This window comes from Oncorhynchus kisutch, linkage group LG2 (assembly GCF_002021735.2).
Source record: "Oncorhynchus kisutch isolate 150728-3 linkage group LG2, Okis_V2, whole genome shotgun sequence".
In the NCBI taxonomy this organism is placed as follows: Eukaryota; Metazoa; Chordata; class Actinopteri; order Salmoniformes; family Salmonidae; genus Oncorhynchus; species Oncorhynchus kisutch.
Window position 1 is genome coordinate 74,491,320 of NC_034175.2, and position 23,622 is coordinate 74,514,941.

At 43.2% G+C, this 23,622-nt stretch overlaps 1 protein-coding gene across 1 annotated transcript in view; it reads right to left on the minus strand.

Annotated features, from left to right (window-relative positions):
* The window catches only part of LOC109880766 (syntaxin-binding protein 5-like), a 309,642-nt gene that overhangs the window by 76,066 nt on the left and 209,954 nt on the right, over nt 1-23,622 (minus strand). The window contains exons 10-18 of the mRNA XM_031801429.1: nt 16,451-16,611; nt 16,001-16,073; nt 14,380-14,527; nt 14,184-14,251; nt 13,930-13,970; nt 11,186-11,400; nt 10,267-10,412; nt 9,477-9,602; nt 4,305-4,456 (exon numbers count right to left, since the gene is read on the minus strand). Coding sequence (XP_031657289.1) covers nt 4,305-4,456; nt 9,477-9,602; nt 10,267-10,412; nt 11,186-11,400; nt 13,930-13,970; nt 14,184-14,251; nt 14,380-14,527; nt 16,001-16,073; nt 16,451-16,611 — 1,130 coding nt within the window. The remainder of the gene's footprint in view (nt 1-4,304; nt 4,457-9,476; nt 9,603-10,266; nt 10,413-11,185; nt 11,401-13,929; nt 13,971-14,183; nt 14,252-14,379; nt 14,528-16,000; nt 16,074-16,450; nt 16,612-23,622) is intronic.

Below are 23,622 nucleotides of genomic sequence, written 5' to 3' on the forward strand. Positions count from 1 at the left end.
CTTTTACTTAAATAATATTTTACTGGGTGACTTTCATTTTTACTGAAGTCATTTTCTATTAAGGTATCTTTACTTTTACTCAAATAATAAGATTGGGTATTTTTTCCACCACTGGGGGTTGGAACCGAAATCATTTTCTAATCGTTTCATTCTAAACAGAACCGTCTGAAATGGAAGGCAATGCCAATTCAGACGGTTAAAATATATGCAGTGCAGTGCCAATTCAGACGGTTAAAATATATGCAGTGCAGTGCCAATTCAGACAGTTAAAATATATGCAGTGCAGTGCCAATTCAGACAGTTAAAATATATGCAGTGCAGTGCCAATTCAGATGGTTAAAATATATGCAGTGCAGTGCCAATTCAGACCGTTAAAATATATGCAGTGCAGTGCCAATTCAGACCGTTAAAATATATGCAGTGCAGTGCCAATTCAGACGGTTAAAATATATGCAGTGCAGTGCCAATTCAGACAGTTAAAATATATGCAGTGCAGTGCCAATTCAGACAGTTAAAATATATGCAGTGCAGTGCCAATTCAGACAGTTAAAATATATGCAGTGCCGTGCCAATTCAGACAGTTACAATATATGCAGTGCAGTGCCAATTCAGACAGTTAAAATATATGCAGTGCAGTGCCAATTCAGACAGTTAAAATATATGCAGTGCAGTGCCAATTCAGACAGTTAAAATATATGCAGTGCCGTGCCAATTCAGACAGTTACAATATATGCAGTGCAGTGCCAATTCAGACAGTTACAATATATGCAGTGCAGTGCCAATTCAGACAGTTACAATATATGCAGTGCAGTGCCAATTCAGACAGTTACAATATATGCAGTGCAGTGCCAATTCAGACAGTTACAATATATGCAGTGCAGTGCCAATTCAGACAGTTACAATATATGCAGTGCAGTGCCAATTCAGACAGTTACAATATATGCAGTGCAGTGCCAATTCAGACAGTTACAATATATGCAGTGCAGTGCAAGCCTCATTCAAATAGACAAACACAAATTATAAAGACGGAACAAAGACCTCGTCGCAGAGTGATGAAGATTGTCTTAAATCTAGTCATGTAGTAAAATCAGAGTGATGAAGATGGTCTTAAATCTAGTCATGTAGTAAAATCAGAGTGATGAAGATGGTCTTAAATCTAGTCATGTAGTAAAATCAGAAAAGTCATGTGAAATCTAAACTTGAGTATTTTAGTTAATTAACTTAAATCTTTACAGTCTACCGGTAGCATTTGACCAGCGTCCTCGAATGATGGGCAATGTTGCGTTTCATAAATAAATCATCATAATTTCCCTCGTGTGTTGTATTTCATATTTCAAAAGTACATTGTTATAACTGAGTAACTTTGCTGGGACAAAACTCAGCTGAGAAGTTTTAATTAAATCCATTACTTTGATCAACTGCAGTGGAAAAAAAAGATGATGTAATTAATCAAATGAATGGTAATTTAAAAATAAATCATATTAAATATCTCACAAAGAAGTCGATAATGATCAAAATATTGACTTAGCTATAAAAGGTGCACATAATATTTATAATACAATGTTTGAATGTCTTTGTCATGATTGTAATTTCAAATCATTCATATCTTCTGTGCTTCCTTTTGCAATGAACATACTGTGGCTTGGCTATTTGACATTCAGTCATTTCATAAACGAGATACACGTTTCTAACGGGACCTTGGCAAAAGGACCTACTGTATTGAGATAACTGCACTATTGGGATTTAACACAGGTTAAATCACAGGTTCTGATAAAGCCGTGGCGGGATTTGTCTCTTGGGGAGTTGTTTCAGAGCTGTTTCAGTAAAAATCTATGTCATTCCAATCATCTCTCTAGTACGCCCCCTTGCCACTATCCTCTTGCCCCCTTAACTCCTTGTCCCACTTCGTCCCTTCTCCCCTTGTCTCCTTGTCTCCTTGCCTTGAGGATCACCTGACTTACTCTGATAAGACTTACGGATCCTTTTCTTTGAATCTGAATAAAAGTGAGACAGGCTGCGCATGCAAAAGTCTTTAGGTAGGTTCACATGCCCATACCAGCAGCCATAGACACCAAGAGGTAGGGAGGAAGGAGGGAGGAGGAGGAAGAGGAGGAGGGAGAGAGAAGAACACATGCCCATACCAGCAGCCATAGACACCAAGAGGTAGGGAGGAAGGAGGGAGGAGGAGGAAGAGGAGGAGGGAGAGAGAAGAACACATGCCCATACCAGCAGCCATAGACACCAAGAGGTAGGGAGGAAGGAGGGAGGAGGAGGAAGAGGAGGAGGGAGAGAGAAGAACACATGCCCATACCAGCAGCCATAGACACCAAGAGGGAGGGAGGAGGGAGGAGGGAGGAGGAGGAAGAGGAGGAGGGAGAGAGAAGAACACATGCCCATACCAACAGCCATAGACACCAAGAGGGAGGGAGGAAGGAGGGAGGAGGAGGGAGAGAGAGAGAAGAACACATGCCCATACGAACAGCCATAGACACCAAGAGGGAGGGAGGAAGGAGGGAGGAGGAGGAAGAGGAGGAGGGAGAGAGAGAGAAGAACACATGCCCATACCAGCAGCCATAGACACCAAGAGGGAGGGAGGAGGAGGAAGAGGAGTAAGGAGAGAGAGAAGAACACATGCCCATACCAACAGCCATAGACACCAAGAGGGAGGGAGGAGGGAGGAGGAGGAAGATGAGGAGGGAGAGAGAGAGAGAGAAGAACACAAGGCCCAGAGTGAAAAGGAAAGTGAAGGCAAGCAGAAACCCAGTTAGTGTATAGTGGAGAAAGCCAGGCTCCCAAAAGATCAACTCAGAACAGTAAATAAATTGAGGGGGATGGAGGAAAAACTCTGATTGGCTGGAGCTGATTGGCTCCCAAGTGGGTGGGTCTATGCCCTCCCAGGACCACCCATGGCTGCACCCCTGCCCAGTCATGTGAAACCCATAGATTAGGGCCTAATGAATATTACTATTGACTGATGTCCTTACATGAATTGTAGGTCAGTAGTTGAAATTGTTGCATTTTGCTTTGACATTTTTCTTCAGTATAGATTCAACCTCGGGGGGAGATTTGCAAATTGGCTACTTTGAAAAATCTCAAATAGAAAATATATTTGGATTTGTTTAACACTTTTTTGGTTACTACATGATTCCATATGTGTTATTTCATAGTCTTCACTTGTATTCTACAACGTAGAAAATAGTAAAAATAAAGAAAAACCCTGAATGATTTGACTGATATTGTATACCTCTCCATAATGTGTGGGAATACTTTGAAAACATTTTCCAAATAAAAAACATTTGGACCTGATTTTCTGTTGTTTTTACAGTCTTACTTCCACCCTAAAAATGTATTTTTTGGGGGGGGCCAAATAAAATCACCCGCAGGCCAAATTGGGCCGGCGGCCAACAGTTTGGGGAACCCTGGTCTAAGATATGCTAAGAGATGCTTCGGTAGGTCTTATCTAAGAGTAGTGCTCAAGCAAAAGTGACTGAAAGAACCACAACATGCACATGACGCCACCGTGGTATGCAGCCGGTCACATGCACCTCACGTGGTTGTTTGTGAATGGTGCTGTGTTTTGTTTTGTTTATGTATTGTAGTGAGGCAGAGAGGTTAGGAGAAGAGACGGAGAGGTTAGGAGAAGAGACGGAGAGGTTAGGAGAAGAGACGGAGAGGTTAGGAGAAGAGACGGAGAGGTTAGGAGAAGAGACGGAGAGGTTAGGAGAAGAGACGGAGAGGTTAGGAGAAGAGACGGAGAGGTTAGGAGAAGAGACGGAGAGGTTAGGAGAAGAGACAGAGAGGTTAGGAGAAGAGACGGAGAGGTTAGGAGAAGAGACGGAGAGGTTAGGAGAAGAGACAGAGAGGTTAGGAGAAGAGACGGAGAGGTTAGGAGAAGAGACGGAGAGGTTAGGAGAAGAGACAGAGAGGTTAGGAGAAGAGACAGAGAGGTTAGGAGAAGAGACGGAGAGGTTAGGAAAAGAGACAGAGAGGTTAGGAAAAGAGACAGAGAGGTTAGGAGAAGAGACAGGAAAGAGAAAGAAAGGACAACTGAGGTAAGATTAAGACAGAAATGGAGAGTGAGGTCATGACAGATACCAGAAAGATAAAAAGAAAATGGGAGAAGAGAGAGACAGAGAGATGTAGAGAGAGTGAGAAATTGTTGATTCAGTATGTCTATGTGTGTGAACATACCAGTACATGTGATTACTGTACATTTATGTGTACAGTATATGCATTTGTATTTGTGTGTGTGTGTGTGTATGTGTGTGTTGTATGTGTGAGGAACACGGGGCGTGTTCCCCTACCTGAGGTGGACTGTCTGTTTTTGCGTGGGGAGCGTGTGAGACGTTGGTAGGGGTCAGCGGCTCCATACAGGTCCAACGTGCTCACACACATCAGGATGGTCTTCTGAATGTAGTCCACCACCACTAGACCATTGCAGCTCCCAAACGCTAGACTGACACACAGAAACACACACAGAGGGTAGTCGAAAAGAGAGTCTAGTTACTGTGAAATGGAACGGAGTAACTGAAAGAACACGAGGTTCTGCACCCATAACTTGAAGAATAGTTCCCATATAATGTAATGGCCATCTTAGTATATATAGTACTGTACACTCTTAGGGAGGGGGGGAGGGGGGGGTGCTATTTAGCACCTAAAAAGGTATTTTGGCTGCCCCCATAAGATAATCCTTTGAAGAACTCCTGTTGGTTCCAGGTAGAACCCCAAAAGGTTGTTTACATGGAAATGGACTGGTAAACACATAATCAATGAAATGGACTGGTAAACGCATAATCAATTAAATGGATTGGTAAACACATAATCAATGAAATGGATTGGTAAACACATAATCAATGAAATGGATTGGTAAACACATAATCAATGAAATGGATTGGTAAACGCATATCAATGAAATGGATTGGTAAACGCATAATCAATGATATGGACTGGTAAAGCATAATCAATGAAATGGATTGGTAAACACATAATCAATGAAATGGATTGGTAAACACATAATCAATGAAATGGATTGGTAAACACATAATCAATGAAATGGACTGGTAAAGCATAATCAATGAAATGGATTGGTAAACACATAATCAATGAAATGGATTGGTAAACGCATAATCAATGAAATGGACTGGTAAAAAGCATAATCAATGAAATGGATTGGTAAACACATAATCAATGAAATGGACTGGTAAAGCATAATCAATGAAATGGATTGGTAAACACATAATCAATGAAATGGATTGGTAAACACATAATTAATGAAATGGATTGGTAAACACATAATCAATGAAATGGACTGGTAAACACATAATCAATGAAATTGATTGGTAAACACATAATCAATGAAATTGATTGGTAAACACATAATCAATGAAATTGATTGGTAAACACATAATCAATGAAATTGATTGGTAAAACATCCCCTTGCATGATTTCCTGTATTGTGCCAATAACAACCTTGTTCCTTCTGTATCACTGTAGGAAGACGTGTCAACACTTGACTCCCAGAAACATATGTACAGTGGAGCAAAAAAGTATTTAGTCAGCCACCAATTGTGCAAGTTCTCCCACTTAAAAAGATGAGAGAGGCCTGTAATTTTCATCATAGGTACAATTAAACTATGACAGACAAAATGAGGGGGAAAAATCCAGAAAATCACATTGTAGGGATTTTTAATGAATTTATTTGCAAATGATGGTGGAAAATAAGTATTTGGTCACCTACAAACAAGCAAGATTTCTGGCTCTCACAGACCTGTAACTTCTTCCTTAAGAGGCTCCTCTGTCCTCCACTCGTTACCTGTATTAATGGCAGCTGTTTGAACTTGTTATCAGTATAAAAGACACCTGTCCACAACCTCAAACAGTCACACTCCAAACTCCACTATGGCCAAGACCAAAGAGCTGTCAAAGGACACCAGAAACACAATTGTAGACCTGCACCAGGCTGGGAAGACTGAATCTGCAATAGGTAAGCAGCTTGGTTTGAAGAAATCAACTGTGGGAGCAAGTATTAGGAAATGGAAGACATACAAGACCACTGATAACCTCCCTCGATCTGGGGCTCCACGCAAGATCTCACCCCGTGGGGTCAAAATAATCACAAGAACGGTGAGCAAAAATCCCAGAACCACACTGGGGGACCTAGTGAATGACCTGCAGAGAGCTGGGACCAAAGTAACAAAGCCTACCATCAGTAACACACTACACCGCCAGCGACTCAAATGCTGCAGTGCCAGACGTGTCCCCCTGCTTAAGCCAGTACATGTCCAGGCCCGTCTGAAGTTTGCTAGAGAGCATTTGGATGATCCAGAAGAAGATTGGGAGAATGTCATATGGTCAGATGAAACCAAAATATTACTTTTTGGTAAAAACTCAACTCGTCGTGTTTGGAGGACAAAGAATGCTGAGTTGCATCCAAAGAACACCATACCTACTGTGAAGCATGGGGGTGGAAACATCATGCTTTGGGGATGTTTTTCTGCAAAGGGACCAGGACGACTGATCCGTGTAAAGGAAAGAATGAATGGGGCCATGTATCGTGAGATTTTGAGTGAAAACCTCCTTCCATCAGCAAGGGCATTGAAGATGAAACGTGGCTCGGTCTTTCAGCATGACAATGATCCCAAACACACCGCCCGGGCAACGAAGGAGTGGCTTCGTAAGAAGCATTTCAAGGTCCTGGAGTGGCCTAGCCAGTCTCCAGATCTCAACACCATAGAAAATCTTTGGAGGGAGTTGAAAGTCCATGTTGCCCAGCAACAGCCCCTAAACATCACTGCTCTAGAGGAGATCTGCATGGAGGAATGGGCCAAAATACCAGCAACAGTGTGTGAAAACCTTGTGAAGACTTACAGAAAACATTTGACCTCTGTCATTGCCAACAAAGGGTATATAACAAAGTATTGAGATAAACTTTTGTTATTGACCAAATACTTATTTACCACCATAATTTTCAAATAAATAAATTAAAAATCCTACAATGTGATTTTCTGGAGAAAAAAAATCTCATTTTGGCTGTCATAGTTGAAGTGTACCTATGATCAAAATTACAGGCCTCTCTCATCTTTTTAAGTGGGAGAACTTGCACAATAGGTGGCTGACTAAATACTTTTTTGCCCCACTGTATATATAAGAAACATACATATATTGATTCCAATGTCAACTCTAGAACATCACTTTAGATTGCAGCTCAATATACTGAGACATAACCCCAGTGTATGTGGTATGCAGATGTAGAGACCTAACCCCAGTGTATATACTGCTTCTTTCATACCAAGTGGTATGCAGATGTAGAGACCTAACCCCAGTGTATGTGGTATGCAGATGTAGAGACATACCCCCAGTGTATGTGTAGGGGTGAAAACCTACAGTACCAGTGCCAAGACAGTATACAGAACCAACTGAAGAGATGAATAAAATCCACTTTAACGAATGAATAGCTTCAGGGGAGCACAGTTAGTGACCTTGTCTGTGCCTCCAGCACTGTAGACTCACTGTAGACTCTTATTTTGTTTTTTAAAGAGCTGCGAATGTATCAACTTTTTCGACCAAACTCTGGAAAACATAAGCTTGTTAATGGCCTTGAGGCTTTTCTATTGAGTACCTGTAGAGAAGCAGCCAAGGAGGCATCAAAGTTTCTCTCCTCTGTCAAAACAGCCTCTTTTCCCAGAAAATCAGACACGTTTTTTTTCAAAACTTTTTTGAATCATGTTTCACCGATTACAGTTTCCTTCTGCTACTGTTAAATTATAGATGAGTGGGTGAAATGAAATATGTATTAGTGTATTTAGGCATATGCTTTATTCAATTTATTAGAAAATAGCTGCTGGGATGATGAATAAAGAGGCAGAGGACTGAGACAGAAAGGGACAGAGAGAGAGAGAGGGACAGAGACAGAGAGGGACAGAGAGAGAGAGAGAGAGAGAGAGAGAGAGAGAGAGAGTGTGAGAGAGAGAGAGAGAGAGAGAGAGAGAGAGAGAGAGAGAGAGAGAGAGAGAGAGGGACAGAGACAGAGAGGGACAGAGAGAGAAAGGGACAGAGAGAGAGAGAGAGAGAGAGAGAGAGGGACAGAGACAGAGGGACAGAGACAGAGAGGTACAGAGACAGAGGGACAGAGAGAGAGAGGGACAGAGAGAGAGAGGGACAGAGAGAGAGAGACAGAGAGAGAGAGAGGGGGAGAGAGAGAGAGGGACAGAGAGAGGGACAGAGAGAGGGACAGAGAGAGACAGAGAGAGAGTGTGAGAGAGAGAGAGAGAGAGAGAGAGAGAGAGAGAGAGAGAGAGAGAGAGAGAGAGAGAGAGAGAGAGAGAGAGAGAGAGAGAGAGAGAGAAAGAGAGAGAGAGAGAGACAGAGGGACAGAGACAGAGAGGGACAGAGAGAGAAAGGGACAGAGAGAGAGAGAGAGAGAGAGAGAGAGGGACAGAGAGAGAGCAGAGAGAGAGAGAGAGAGAGGGACAGAGACAGAAAGGGACAGAGACAGAGAGGGACAGAGAGAGAGAGGGACAGAGAGAGAGAGAGGGACAGAGAGAGAGAGAGGGACAGAGACAGAGAGGGACTGGACATAAAGGCAGATGTAGGTAGACATGGGAGGGAAATGAAAACATGATTGTGTGTGTTTGTGTGATATAGACAGAGAAAGTAACTTTCCCGATTGGCGCAGATGTCTAAGGCACTGCATTACAGACCCTGGTTCGTTCCTAGGCTGTGTCACAACCGGCCATGATCGGGAGTCAAATAGGGTGTAAATATGTCTTCTTAACGGACTTGCCTAGTTCAATAAAGGTTAAATTACAATTTAAATAAATACAGTGCCTTGCGAAAGTATTCGGCCCCCTTGAACTTTGCGACCTTTTGCCACATTTCAGGCTTCAAACATAAAGATATAAAACTGTATTTTTTTGTGAAGAATCAACAACAAGTGGGACACAATCATGAAGTGGAACGACATTTATTGGATATTTCAAACTTTTTTAACAAATCAAAAACTGAAAAATTGGGCGTGCAAAATTATTCAGCCCCCTTAAGTTAATACTTTGTAGCGCCACCTTTTGCTGCGATTACAGCTGTAAGTCGCTTGGGGTATGTCTCTATCAGTTTTGCACATCGAGAGACTGACATTTTTTCAGTCTGTCAGAAGAGGAGAGGAAGAGGAGAGGGGAGGGGAGGGGAAGAGGGGAGGGGAGAGGAAGAGGGGAGGGGAGGGGAGGGGAGGGGAAGAGGAGAGGAAGAGAGAGGGGAGGGGAGGGGAGGGGAGAGGAGAGGAGAGGAGAGGAGAGGAGAGGAGAGGAGAGGAGAGGAGAGGAGAGGAGAGGAGAGGAGAGGAGAGGAGAGGAGAGGAGAGGAGAGGAGAGGAGAGGAGAGGAGAGGAGAGGAGAGGAGAGGAGAGGAGAGGAGATGGTGTGAGTGTGGAAGTGAGAAGTAGAAAGGGTTTAGAGACACACAGAACGCCGAGAGTCACTCACAGGCCATAGGCAGAGTTGATATCCAGGCTGGTGATCTGCTGGGGGGGCTCTCTATCCACCCACTGTAGCTGCATCACCAACTCAGCCTGATACCCCGGGGGCATGCGCACTGGACGACTCTTCACCCTGACATACAGAGAGGGAGGGGGGGGGGGCGTAGAGGGGAGGGGAGGGGAAGACGGGAGGGGAGGTTATTGTAGAGGAGAAGGAGAGTTTCGCCGATAACAATTTTACCATCACAGCAACACCTTGTAGACCCTGTTGAGGTGTCTGACAGGGACACCTTGGTAGACCCTGTTGAGGTGTCTGACAGGGACACCTTGGTAGACCCTGTTGAGGTCTGACAGCAACACCTTGGTAGACTCTGTTGAGGTGTCTGACAGCGACACCTTGGTAGCTCCTGTTGAGGTGTCTGACAGGGACACCTTGGTAGACCCTGTTGAGGTGTTTGACAGGGACACCTTGGTAGACCCTGTTGAGGTGTCTGACAGCGACACCTTGGTAGACCCTGTTGAGGTGTCTGACAGCGACACCTTGGTAGACCCTGTTGAGGTGTCTGACAGCGACACCTTGGTAGACCCTGTTGAGGTGTCTGACAGGGACACCTTGGTAGACCCTGTTGAGGTGTCTGACAGAGACACCTTGGTAGACCCTGTTGAGGTGTCTGACAGGGACACCTTGGTAGACCCTGTTGAGGTGTCTGACAGGGACACCTTGGTAGACCCTGTTGAGGTGTCTGACAGAGACACCTTGGTAGACCTTGTTGAGGTGTATGACAGAAGTGACTCACTTGCGGTAGTGGAGGCTGTCTTGTGAGCCGTTGCTGGGGCTACCGGGCATCTGGGGGGAGTGCGAACTGGGGTCCGAGAAACATGGGTCTGTCTCTGACAGGGAGATGACGTCCTCTGAATCAAACTGCAGACGCACTTCTAGAGACTGTGGATTAGATTAGATGATATTAGATGTATTATCCTGCCACAGGGGGAAAGTTGTGTGGTGCTTCAAAAGACAAAAGACAATACAATTCATAAATACTGTAGTAAAAAAAGAGTAGAATATACTATAGTAATTACTGTAGTATTTTGCAGACTGTAAAACACTGTAGTGTTTTGCAGACTGTAGTATACTATACCATTTACTGTAGTGTTATGCACTCTGCAGTATACTGTAGTATTTACTCTAGTGTTTCTGGGGACATTACTGTAGTTTTTACTTAAGCGTTTTCATTTATTATCTTTGACATTGAAGTGGGAGGGAGGACTTTCTACTTGAGGAAACCTACTGAACAAGACGCTAAAATATCACATTATCCATAACCTGTTGGTAGGTAGGACTGGGTTCTGAACAGAGAGTTCAGAGCTCCTGCTCTAATCTATAGGAACAAAATGTATGGTCTATACTTGTCACGTAGGTTTCTCACTCACGGGTGACACATATTGGGATACTGGGGAGGGGAAGGCCTAGGGTTTATGCAAATTAGAATACTGTAGTACTACTGTAGTACTACTGTAGTACTACCAATAATTAAACAAGTGTGCGGACTGAACTGTTTTTGCTGAAATTTCTGTAGTATTTACTACAGAGTTTTTGTGTGGATAATACTGTAGTATTTACTACAGAGTTTTTGTGTGGATAATACTGTAGTATTGTAGTTGAATCAGCTGTACTGACTGGGGAAGCGGGTTAGGAAACATCTCTCATCCACTCACCACTATCTCTGCGTTGGCGTCGTGTTTGCTGAAGCGGTAGAGGATGACGTGGGCAGAGATGCCCACCACACAGAAGAGACGGCTCTGCGGGCACCAGCGGACCATCTGAATGGCGTAAGGGTCCTCCTCTACCTGCTCGACCGCCCGGCCTTCACCCGCATTGGGGTTCTCAAACACCTTAGACGTCTTCAGCTTGTACAGCATCTGCAGTGTAACTGGTCGCACAAAGAGTCTAGTTTATAAATGCAAAAAATTGAGTTCTTATGTAATTAGAATCAGTGAAGTGTTAGTATTGATGATAATATAGTAGTGGTAGTATTGCAGGGTATTGTTGATACGATGGTAGCGTTAGTATTTTTGAGTATTGTTGATAATATAGAGTGATAGCATTGATGCTAATATGGCAGTGTTAGTATTGCTGAGTATTGTTGATAATATAGAGTGATAGCATTGATGCTAATATGGCAGTGTTAGTATTGCTGAGTATTGTTGATAATATAGAGTGATAGCATTGATGCTAATATGGCAGTGTTAGTATTGCTGAGTATTGTTGATAATATAGAGTGATAGCATTGATGCTAATATGGCAGTGTTAGTATTGCTGAGTATTGTTGATAATATAGAGTGATAGCATTGATGCTAATATGGCAGTGTTAGTATTGCTGAGTATTGTTGATAATATAGAGTGATAGCATTGATGCTAATATGGCAGTGTTAGTATTGCTGAGTATTGTTTATAATATAGAGTGATAGCATTGATGCTAATATGGCAGTGTTAGTATTGCTGAGTATTGTTTATAATATAGAGTGATAGCATTGATGCTAATATGGCAGTGTTAGTATTGCTGAGTATTGTTTATAATATAGAGTGATAGCATTGATGCTAATATGGCAGTGTTAGTATTGCTGAGTATTGTTCGTAATATAGTAGTGTTAGTATTGATGATAATATAGTAGGGTTAGTATTGATGATAATGTTAGTATTGTTGACACTGTAGTAGTGTTGAGTATTGCCAATGATATAGTATTGTTGAGCACTGTTGATAATATAGTAGGGTCAGTATTGTTGCACATTGTTGATACTATGTCAGTGCTAGCATTGCCGAGTATGGTTGCTGATATAGTATTGTCGAATATTGGTGCTGATATAGTATTGTCGAGTATTGTTGCCAACATAGTAGTGTTAGTATCGACAAGCAGAGGCGATAATATGGCATTTCAGAGTATTGTCGAGTATTGTTGCCAACATAGTAGTGTTAGTATCGACAAGCAGAGGCGATAATATGGCATTTCTGAGTATTGTCGAGTATTGTTGAGCATTGTTCATAGCACAGCAGTGTTAGCATTGTTGAGTAGTGTTGCAAATATAGTAGTGCTCGGATTGTTGATACCACAGTGGTGTTAGTATTGTAGAGTATTGTCAATAATATAGTAGTGCTAGTATTGATGATAATATAGCAGTGCTAGTATTGTAGAGTATTGTCGACAATATAGTAGTGCTAGTATTGTAGAGCATGGTTGATAATATAGGGGTGTTAGTATTGTAGAGTATTGTTGATAATATAGTAGTGCTAGTATTGATGATAATATAGCAGTGCTAGTATTGTAGAGTATTGTTGATAATATAGTAGTGCTCGTAGTGTTGATAATATAGTAGTGCTCGGATTGTTGATACCACAGTGGTGTTAGTATTGTAGAGTATTGTCAATAATATAGTAGTGCTAGTATTGTAGAGCATGGTTGATAATATAGGGGTGTTAGTATTGTAGAGTATTGTTGATAATATAGTAGTGCTAGTATTGATGATAATATAGCAGTGCTAGTATTGTAGAGTATTGTTGATAATATAGTAGTGCTCGTAGTGTTGATAATATAGTAGTGCTCGGATTGTTGATACCACAGTGGTGTTAGTATTGTAGAGTATTGTCAATAATATAGTAGTGCAGTATTGTAGAGCATGGTTGATAATATAGGGGTGTTAGTATTGTAGAGTATTGTTGATAATATAGTAGTGCTCGTAGTGTTGATAATATAGTAGTGCTCGTATTGATGATAATATAGCAGTGCTAGTATTGTAGAGTATTGTCGATAATATAGTAGTGCTAGTATTATAGAGCATGGTTGATAATATAGGGGTGTTAGTATTGTAGAGTATTGTTGCTAATATTGTAGTGCTGTTATTGTAGAGTATTGTTGATAATATAGTGGTGCTCGTATTGTTGATAATATAGTAGTGCTAGTATTGATGATAATATAGCAGTGTTAATATTGCTGAGTATTGTTCACAATATAGTATTGTTGAGTTTTGGCGATCATATGGCAGTGCCGGTATTGTTGATAATATAGTAGTGCTAGTATTGATGATAATATAGCAGTGTTAATATTGCTGAGTATTGTTCACAATATAGTATTGTTGTTGATACTGTATTATTGTTGATAATATAGTATTGTTGATAATATAGTATTGTTGATAATATAGTATTGTTGATAATATAGTATTGTTGATAATATAGTATTGTTGATAATATAGTATTGTTGATACTAGTATGTGATACTATAGTATTGTTGATACTATAGTATTGTTGATACTATAGTATTGTTGATACTATAGTATTGTTGATAATATAGTATTGTTGATAATATAGTATTGTTGATAATATAGTATTGTTGATACTATAGTATTGTTGATAATATAGTAGTGTTAGTATTGTAACATAAGAAAGGAAGGGAGAGAGTGAACTTACTAGCAGATGCATCCCAAAACTTTACGGTTCCATCTGCGTGTCTGCATAAAGAATAAAAGATGGGGGCAAAGGTCAAGAGAACAGTCCGTGTCCAATACTGAATGAGACTCTACTGCTTTTATCAACAACAAACACAAAGAGGAGCAGAGGAAAACGTTATTACTTCCTGTCTGAATGAATAGAACCAGCCGCTGCGTGTTAGTTCACACACTTTGACAACAAAGTCTCCAACAGTACGGAACCCACTGACTCACCCTGTGACGATTACCTCTGGGTAGGTCTGTGAGCCTAATGTCCACGTACCGCCACTCACTGGCCACTCCTGTCAGGAATAAGACAGATGGTCAATAGACTGAAAAGTTCCCGAACTGAAATTAGCTTTTTTTCTTGTTGTTCGCTTTAGTATTACTTTGTCATTGTCTGACCTATGACCTATGACCTGTAGCGTACCTTGTGGCTGTAGCCGGTCTTCTTCTGCTTGGCTCCTACGGAGTAGAGGACTGGGATGATATCCGAGGGGCATTCGGCGAAGTAGGCTGTACAGGTGACAGGAGACTCGTGGATGTCCATGGAGTATGGGTTCTCAAAGATAGGGAAACTTGCAACAGGAGAGGGGAAAGAAAGATTATATCATGTGCATGTCGAGTTCTCACAGGGAAGTACGTGTGTGTGTGTGTGTGTGTGTGACTGCTACAGAACGTTATCACCAACATTTTTGAAATGACAAATAACCAAAAGGTCCAATATGTTATAACTGTGAGCAGTGTAGTTTGTGGATATCCAATGGGCATCTGAGGGATATTTCAACCTTTTGGTGGTAGCAGAGCAGAACACCACCCAAGACACCACTTCAATTCCTCCCAGCAGCTAATTGTCCATATCAACGCTGTAATGATGTAAACACAGAGTCATACAACTATGGAGGAATAGTTTAGATCTCCATGCCTTTTCTTCATCTCCCTCCCTCAGAGTGTTGATGTGTAATCTGCAGTTTTACGTGGTAGGATGCTGTCTGGGACTATTGTCGTTTTATGTGGTAGGATGCTGTCTGGGACTATTATAGTTGTGATGTGGTAGGATGCTGTCTGGGACTATTATAGTTGTGATGTGGTAGGATGCTGTCTGGGACTACTATAGTTTTATGTGGTAGGATGCTGTCTGGGACTATTATAGTTTTATGTGGTAGGATGCTGTGTGGGACTACTATAGTTTTATGTGGTAGGATGCTGTCTGGGACTATTATAGTTTTATGTGGTAGGATGCTGTCTGGGACTACTATAGTTTTATGTGGTAGGATGCTGTCTGGGACTACTATAGTCTTAAGTGGTAGGATGCTGTCTGGGACTAATATAGTTTTATGTGGTAGGATGCTGTCTGGGACTAATATAGTTGTGATGTGTTGATAGAGGAGTGTTATTCCCCCTGGTGATGTCTAACATTTGGCCTGACGGTGTCACCTAGACAGCTGTGATGTGTTGATAGAGGAGTGTTATTCCCCCTGGTGATGTCTAACATTTGGCCTGACGGTGTCACCTAGACAGCTGTGATGTGTTGATAGAGGAGTGTTATTCCCCCTGGTGATGTCTAACATTTGGCCTGACGGTGTCACCTAGACAGCTGTGATGTGTTGATAGAGGAGTGTTATTCCCCCTGGTGATGTCTAACATTTGGCCTGACGGTGTCACCTAGACAGCTGTGATGTGTTGATAGAGGAGTGTTATTCCCCCTGGTGATGTCTAACATTTGGCCTGACGGTGTCACCTAGACAGCTGTGATGTGTTGATAGAGGAGTGTTATTCCCCCTGGTGATGTCTAACATTTGGCCTGACAGTGTCACCTAGACAGCTGTGATGTGTTGATAGAGGAGTGTTATTCCCCCTGGTGATGTCTAACATTTGGCCTGACGGTGTCACCTAGACAGCTGTGAGAGGACGGAGTCATATCCAGCCACATCAGGAGTTGACAGCCTGGTTTCCTCTGGACCACAGCAGCAGCCTGTGTGTGTGTGTGTGTGTGTGTGTGTGTGTGTGTCGGTGTGTGTGTGGATGTGTGTGTGTGTGTGTGAACATACTTGCTCTGTGTCAGATCAACCATGATAAAGTCCTTTTCTAGAAGCAGCACCACCGCATACGGATCCTGGATCTCTGTAGACAGTAACACAGAGAACCAATACATTAACTACACAGGAATATAGTGTATGTTTCTATATCTAACACAGAGAACCAATACATTAACTACACAGGAATATAGTGTATGTTTCTATATCTAACACAGAGAACCAATACATTAACTACACAGGAATATACTGTATGTTTCTATATCTAACACAGAGAACCAATACATTAACTACACAGGAAGGAACATTAAATATACTGTATGTTTCTATATCTCCACAGAGTAACATGTGTGTATTTGATGTAGGGAGGGAGGGAAAGAGAGTGAGAGTGAGAGCGAGAGAGAGAAAGAGAGATTTGACTTAATCCTTCAAACCCTAGCTAATGACCATGGCCCCTCAACTCACTGTTGGAGTATGGGGTGTCACAGAGCACCAGGAACTCTACGATAGGGTGGTCCATCTCCAGCACTGTAATGGCCTTGCCATGCATGATGGTCAGGGTGGGCCTCCGTCCCCCAGCCTTGTCATATGACAGACCCCCAGAAAAGATGACATAGGGCTCGTTGCTGTGGAAACAGAGAAGATGACGTAGAGCTCACTGCTGTGGAAACAGACTCTGTCCCAGTCTAAAGTGTCTGTCACTGACCCAGTCTAAAGTGTCTGTCCCTGTCTCAGTCTAAAGTGTCTGTCCCTGTCCCAGTCTAAAGTGTCTGTCCCTGTCCCAGTCTAAAGTGTCTGTCACTGTCCAAGTCTAAAGTGTCTGTCCCTTTCCCTGTCTAAAGTGTCTGTCTCTGTCCCAGTCTAAAGTGTCTGTCTCTGTCCCAGTCTAAAGTGTCTGTCTCTGTCCCAGTCTAAAGCATCTGTCTCTGTCCCAGTCTAAAGTGCCTGTCTCTGTCCCAGTCTAAAGCATCTGTCTCTGTCCCAGTCTAAAGTGTCTGTCTCTGTCCCAGTCTAAAGTGTCTGTCTCTGTCCCAGTCTAAAGTGTCTGTCTCTGTCCCAGTCTAAAGTGTCTGTCTCTGTCCCAGTCTAAAGTGTCTGTCTCTGTCCCGTTCTAAAGTGTCTGTCTCTGTCCCAGTCTAAAGTGTCTGTCTCTGTCCCAGTCTAAAGTGTCTGTCTCTGTCCCAGTCTAAAGCATCTGTCTCTGTCCCAGTCTAAAGTGCCTGTCTCTGTCCCAGTCTAAAGTGTCTGTCTCTGTCCCAGTCTAAAGTGTCTGTCTCTGTCCCAGTCTAAAGTGTCTGTCTCTGTCCCAGTCTAAAATGTCTGTCTCTGTCTCTGTCCCAGTCTAAAGTGTCTGTCTCTGTCCCAGTCTACAGTGTCTGTCTCTGTCCCAGTCTATAGTGTATGTCTCTGTCCCAGTCTAAAGTGGCTGTCTCTGTCCCAGTCTAAAATGTCTGTCTCTGTCTCTGTCCCAGTCTAAAGTGTCTGTCTCTGTCCCAGTCTACCGTGTCTGTCTCTGTCCCAGTCTATAGTATATGTCTCTGTCCCAGTCTAAAATGTCTGTCTCTGTCTCTGTCCCAGTCTAAAGTGTCTGTCTCTGTCCCAGTCTACAGTGTCTGTCTCTGTCCCAGTCTACAGTGTCTGTCTCTGTCCCAGTCTACAGTGTCTGTCTCTGTCCCAGTCTACAGTGTCTGTCTCTGTCCCAGTCTACAGTGTCTGTCTCTGTCCCAGTCTACAGTGTCTGTCTCTGTCCCAGTCTATAGTGTATGTCTCTGTCCCAGTCTAAAGTGTCTGTCTCTGTCCCAGTCTACAGTGTCTGTCTCTGTCCCAGTCTACAGTGTCTGTCTCTGTCCCAGTCTATAGTGTATGTCTCTGTCCCAGTCTAAAGTGGCTGTCTCTGTCCCAGTCTAAAGTGTCTGTCTCTGTCCCAGTCTACAGTGTCTATCTCTGTCCCAGTCTATAGTGTATGTCTCTGTCCCAGTCTAAAGTGGCTGTCTCTGTCCCAGTCTAAAGTGTCTGTCTCTGTCCCAGTCTAAAGTGGCTGTCTCTGTCTCTGTCCCAGTCTAAAGTGTCTGTCTCTGTCCCAGTCTAAAGTGGATGTCTCTGTCTCTGTCCCAGTCTATAGTGTCTGTCTCTGTCCCAGTCTATAGTGTCTGTCTCTGTCCCAGTCTAAAGTGTCTGTCTCTGTCCCAGTCTAAAGTGTCTGTCTCTGTCCCAGTCTATAGTGTCTGTCTCTGTCCCAGTCTATAGTGTCTGTCTCTGTCCCAGTCTAAAGTGTCTGTCTCTGTCCCAGTCTAAAGTGTCTGTCTCTGTCCCAGTCTAAAGTGGCTGTCTCTGTCCCAGTCTAAAGTGGCTGTCTCTGTCCCAGTCTAAAGTGTCTGTCTCTGTCCCAGTCTAAAGTGTCTGTCTCTGTCCCAGTCTAAAGTGGCTGTCTCTGTCCCAGTCTAAAGTGTCTGTCTCTGTCCCAGTCTAAAGTGTCTGTCTCTGTCCCAGTCTAAAGTGTCTGTCTCTGTCCCAGTCTAAAGTGGCTGTCTCTGTCCCAGTCTAAAGTGGCTGTCTCTGTCCCAGTCTAAAGTGTCTGTCTCTGTCCCAGTCTATAGTGTCTGTCTCTGTCCCAGTCTAAAGTGTCTGTCTCTGTCCCAGTCTAAAGTGTCTGTCTCTGTCCCAGTCTAAAGTGTATGTCTCTGTCCCAGGTTAAAGTGTCTGTCTCTGTCTCTGTCCCAGTCTATAGTGTATGTCTCTGTCCCAGTCTATAGTGTCTGTCTCTGTCCCAGTCTATAGTGTATGTCTCTGTCCCAGTCTATAGTGTCTGTCTCTGTCCCAGTCTATAGTGTATGTCTCTGTCCCAGTCTATAGTGTATGTCTCTGTCCCAGTCTATAGTGTATGTCTCTGTCCCAGTCTATAGTGTATGTCTCTGTCCCAGTCTAAAGTGTCTGTCTCTGTCCCAGTCTATAGTGTATGTCTCTGTCCCAGTCTATAGTGTCTGTCTCTGTCCCAGTCTATAGTGTCTGTCTCTGTCCCAGTCTATAGTGTATGTCTCTGTCCCAGTCTATAGTGTATGTCTCTGTCCCAGTCTATAGTGTATGTCTCTGTCCCAGTCTATAGTGTATGTCTCTGTCCCAGTCTATAGTGTATGTCTCTGTCCCAGTCTATAGTGTATGTCTCTGTCCCAGTCTATAGTGTATGTCTCTGTCCCAGTCTATAGTGTATGTCTCTGTCCCAGTCTATAGTGTATGTCTCTGTCCCAGTCTATAGTGTATGTCATGTCTCTGTCCCAGTCTATAGTGTATGTCTCTGTCCCAGTCTATAGTGTATGTCTCTGTCCCAGTCTATAGTGTATGTCTCTGTCCCAGTCTATAGTGTATGTCTCTGTCCCAGTCTATAGTGTATGTCCCTGTCCCAGTCTATAGTGTATGTCTCTGTCCAGTCTAAAGTGTCTGTCTCTGTCCCAGTCTATAGTGTATGTCTCTGTCCCAGTCTATAGTGTCTGTCTCTGTCCCAGTCTATAGTGTATGTCTCTGTCCCAGTCTATAGTGTATGTCTCTGTCCCAGTCTATAGGGAATGTCTCTGTCCCAGTCTAAAGTGTATGTATCTGTCCCAGTCTATAGTGTATGTCTCTGTCCCAGTCTATAGTGTATGTCTCTGTCCCAGTCTATAGTGTATGTCTCTGTCCCAGTCTATAGTGTATGTCTCTGTCCCAGTCTATAGGGAATGTCTCTGTCCCAGTCTAAAGTGTATGTCTCTGTCCCAGTCTAAAGTGTATGTCTCTGTCCCAGTCTATAGTGTATGTCTCTGTCCCAGTCTATAGTGTATGTCTCTGTCCCAGTCTATAGTGTATGTCTCTGTCCCAGTCTATAGTGTATGTCTCTGTCCCAGTCTATAGTGTATGTCTCTGTCCCAGTCTATAGTGTATGTCTCTGTCCCAGTCTATAGTGTATGTCTCTGTCCCAGTCTATAGTGTATGTCTCTGTCCCAGTCTATAGTGTATGTCTCTGTCCCAGTCTATAGTGTATGTCTCTGTCCCAGTCTATAGTGTCTGTCTCTGTCCCAGTCTATAGTGTCTGTCTCTGTCCCAGTCTATAGTGTATGTCTCTGTCCCAGTCTATAGTGTATGTCTCTGTCCCAGTCTATAGTGTATGTCTCTGTCCCAGTCTATAGTGTATGTCTCTGTCCCAGTCTATAGTGTATGTCTCTGTCCCAGTCTATAGTGTATGTCTCTGTCCCAGTCTATAGTGTATGTCTCTGTCCCAGTCTAATGTAGTCTCTGTCCCAGTCTATAAGTGTATGTCTCTGTCCCAGTCTAAAGTGTATGTCTCTGTCCCAGTCTAAAGTGTCTGTCTCTGTCCCAGTCTAAAGTGTCTGTCTCTGTCCCAGGTCTAAAGTGTCTGTCCTCTGTCCCAGTCTAAAGTGTATGTCTCTGTCCCAGGTTAAAGTGTCTGTCTCTGTCTCTGTCCCAGTCTATAGTGTATGTCTCTGTCCCAGTCTATAGTGTCTGTCTCTGTCCCAGTCTATAGTGTATGTCTCTGTCCCAGTCTATAGTGTATGTCTCTGTCCCAGTCTATAGTGTATGTCTCTGTCCCAGTCTATAGTGTATGTCTCTGTCCCAGTCTATAGTGTATGTCTCTGTCCCAGTCTATAGTGTATGTCTCTGTCCCGTCTAAAGTGTCTGTCTTCGGTCCAGTCTAGAGTTATGTCTCTGTCCCAGTCTATAGTGTCTGTCTCTGTCCCAGTCTATAGTGTATGTCTCTGTCCCAGTCTATAGTGTATGTCTCTGTCCCAGTCTATAGTGTATGTCTCTGTCCCAGTCTATAGTGTATGTCTCTGTCCCAGTCTATAGTGTATGTCTCTGTCCCAGTCTATAGTGTATGTCTCTGTCCCAGTCTATAGTGTATGTCTCTGTCCCAGTCTATAGTGTATGTCTCTGTCCCAGTCTATAGTGTATGTCTCTGTCCCAGTCTATAGTGTATGTCTCTGTCCCAGTCTATAGTGTATGTCTCTGTCCCAGTCTATAGTGTATGTCTCTGTCCCAGTCTATAGTGTATGTCTCTGTCCCAGTCTATAGTGTATGTCTCTGTCCCAGTCTATAGTGTATGTCTCTGTCCCAGTCTAAAGTGTCTGTCTCTGTCCCAGTCTATAGTGTATGTCTCTGTCCCAGTCTATAGTGTCTGTCTCTGTCCCAGTCTATAGTGTATGTCTCTGTCCCAGTCTATAGTGTATGTCTCTGTCCCAGTCTATAGGGAATGTCTCTGTCCCAGTCTAAAGTGTATGTCTCTGTCCCAGTCTATAGTGTATGTCTCTGTCCCAGTCTATAGTGTATGTCTCTGTCCCAGTCTATAGTGTATGTCTCTGTCCCAGTCTATAGTGTATGTCTCTGTCCCAGTCTATAGGGAATGTCTCTGTCCCAGTCTAAAGTGTATGTCTCTGTCCCAGTCTAAAGTGTATGTCTCTGTCCCAGTCTATAGTGTATGTCTCTGTCCCAGTCTATAGTGTATGTCTCTGTCCCAGTCTATAGTGTATGTCTCTGACCCAGTCTATAGTGTATGTCTCTGTCCCAGTCTATAGTGTATGTCTCTGTCCCAGTCTATAGTGTATGTCTCTGTCCCAGTCTATAGTGTATGTCTCTGTCCCAGTCTATAGTGTATGTCTCTGTCCCAGTCTATAGTGTATGTCTCTGTCCCAGTCTATAGTGTATGTCTCTGTCCCAGTCTATAGTGTCTGTCTCTGTCCCAGTCTATAGTGTCTGTCTCTGTCCCAGTCTATAGTGTATGTCTCTGTCCCAGTCTATAGTGTATGTCTCTGTCCCAGTCTATAGTGTCTGTCTCTGTCCCAGTCTATAGTGTATGTCTCTGTCCCAGTCTATAGTGTATGTCTCTGTCCCAGTCTATAGTGTATGTCTCTGTCCCAGTCTATAGTGTCTGTCTCTGTCCCAGTCTATAGTGTATGTCTCTGTCCCAGTCTATAGTGTCTGTCTCTGTCCCAGTCTATAGTGTCTGTCTCTGTCCCAGTCTATAGTGTCTGTCTCTGTCCCAGTCTATAGTGTATGTCTCTGTCCCAGTCTATAGTGTATGTCTCTGTCCCAGTCTATAGTGTATGTCTCTGTCCCAGTCTATAGTGTCTGTCTCTGTCCCAGTCTAAAGTGTCTGTCTCTATCCCAGTCTATAGTGTATGTCTCTGTCCCAGTCTATAGTGTCTGTCTCTGTCCCAGTCTATAGTGTCTGTCTCTGTCCCAGTCTATAGTGTATGTCTCTGTCCCAGTCTATAGGGAATGTCTCTGTCCCAGTCTATAGTGTATGTCTCTGTCCCAGTCTATAGTGTCTGTCTCTGTCCCAGTCTATAGTGTCTGTCTCTGTCCCAGTCTATAGTGTATGTCTCTGTCCCAGTCTATAGGGAATGTCTCTGTCCCAGTCTATAGGGAATGTCTCTGTCCCAGTCTATAGTGTATGTCTCTGTCCCAGTCTATAGTGTATGTCTCTGTCCCAGTCTATAGTGTATGTCTCTGTCCCAGTCTATAGTGTCTGTCTCTGTCCCAGTCTATAGTGTATGTCTCTGTCCCAGCCTATAGTGTATGTCTCTGTCCCAGCCTATAGTGTATGTCTCTGTCCCAGTCTATAGTGTATGTCTCTGTCCCAGTCTATAGTGTATGTCTCTGTCCCAGTCTATAGTGTATGTCTCTGTCCCAGTCTATAGTGTATGTCTCTGTCCCAGTCTATAGTGTATGTCTCTGTCCCAGTCTATAGTGTCTGTCTCTGTCCCAGTCTATAGTGTATGTCTCTGTCCCAGTCTATAGTGTATGTCTCTGTCCCAGTCTATAGTGTATGTCTCTGTCCCAGTCTATAGTGTATGTCTCTGTCCCAGTCTATAGTGTATGTCTCTGTCCCAGTCTATAGTGTATGTCTCTGTCCCAGTCTATAGTGTATGTCTCTCTCCCAGTCTATAGTGTATGTCTCTCTCCCAGTCTATAGTGTATGTCTCTGTCCCAGTCTATAGTGTCTGTCTCTGTCCCAGTCTATAGTGTCTGTCTCTGTCCCAGTCTATAGTGTCTGTCTCTGTCCCCCGTCTATAGTGTCTGTCTCTGTCCCAGTCTATAGTGTCTGTCTCTGTCCCAGTCTATAGTGTATGTCTCTGTCCCAGTCTATAGTGTATGTCTCTGTCCCAGTCTATAGTGTATGTCTCTGTCCCAGTCTATAGTGTATGTCTCTGTCCCAGTCTATAGTGTATGTCTCTGTCCCAGTCTAAAGTGTCTGTCTCTGTCCCAGTCTATAGTGTCTGTCTCTGTCCCAGTCTATAGTGTATGTCTCTGTCCCAGTCTATAGTGTATGTCTCTGTCCCAGTCTATAGTGTATGTCTCTGTCCCAGTCTATAGTGTATGTCTCTGTCCCAGTCTATAGTGTATGTCTCTGTCCCAGTCTATAGTGTATGTCTCTGTCCCAGTCTATAGTGTATGTCTCTGTCCCAGTACTTGACTCACATTTGCTTCATTTGCTTTCTATACAGTTGATGTCAGAAGTTTACATACACTTAGGTTGGTGTCATTAAAACTCGTTTTTCAATCACTCCACATACACTCTCCGTATAGTTTTGGCAAGTCGGTTACGACATATAATTTGTACATCCTAGAAGTAATTATTCTAACAATTG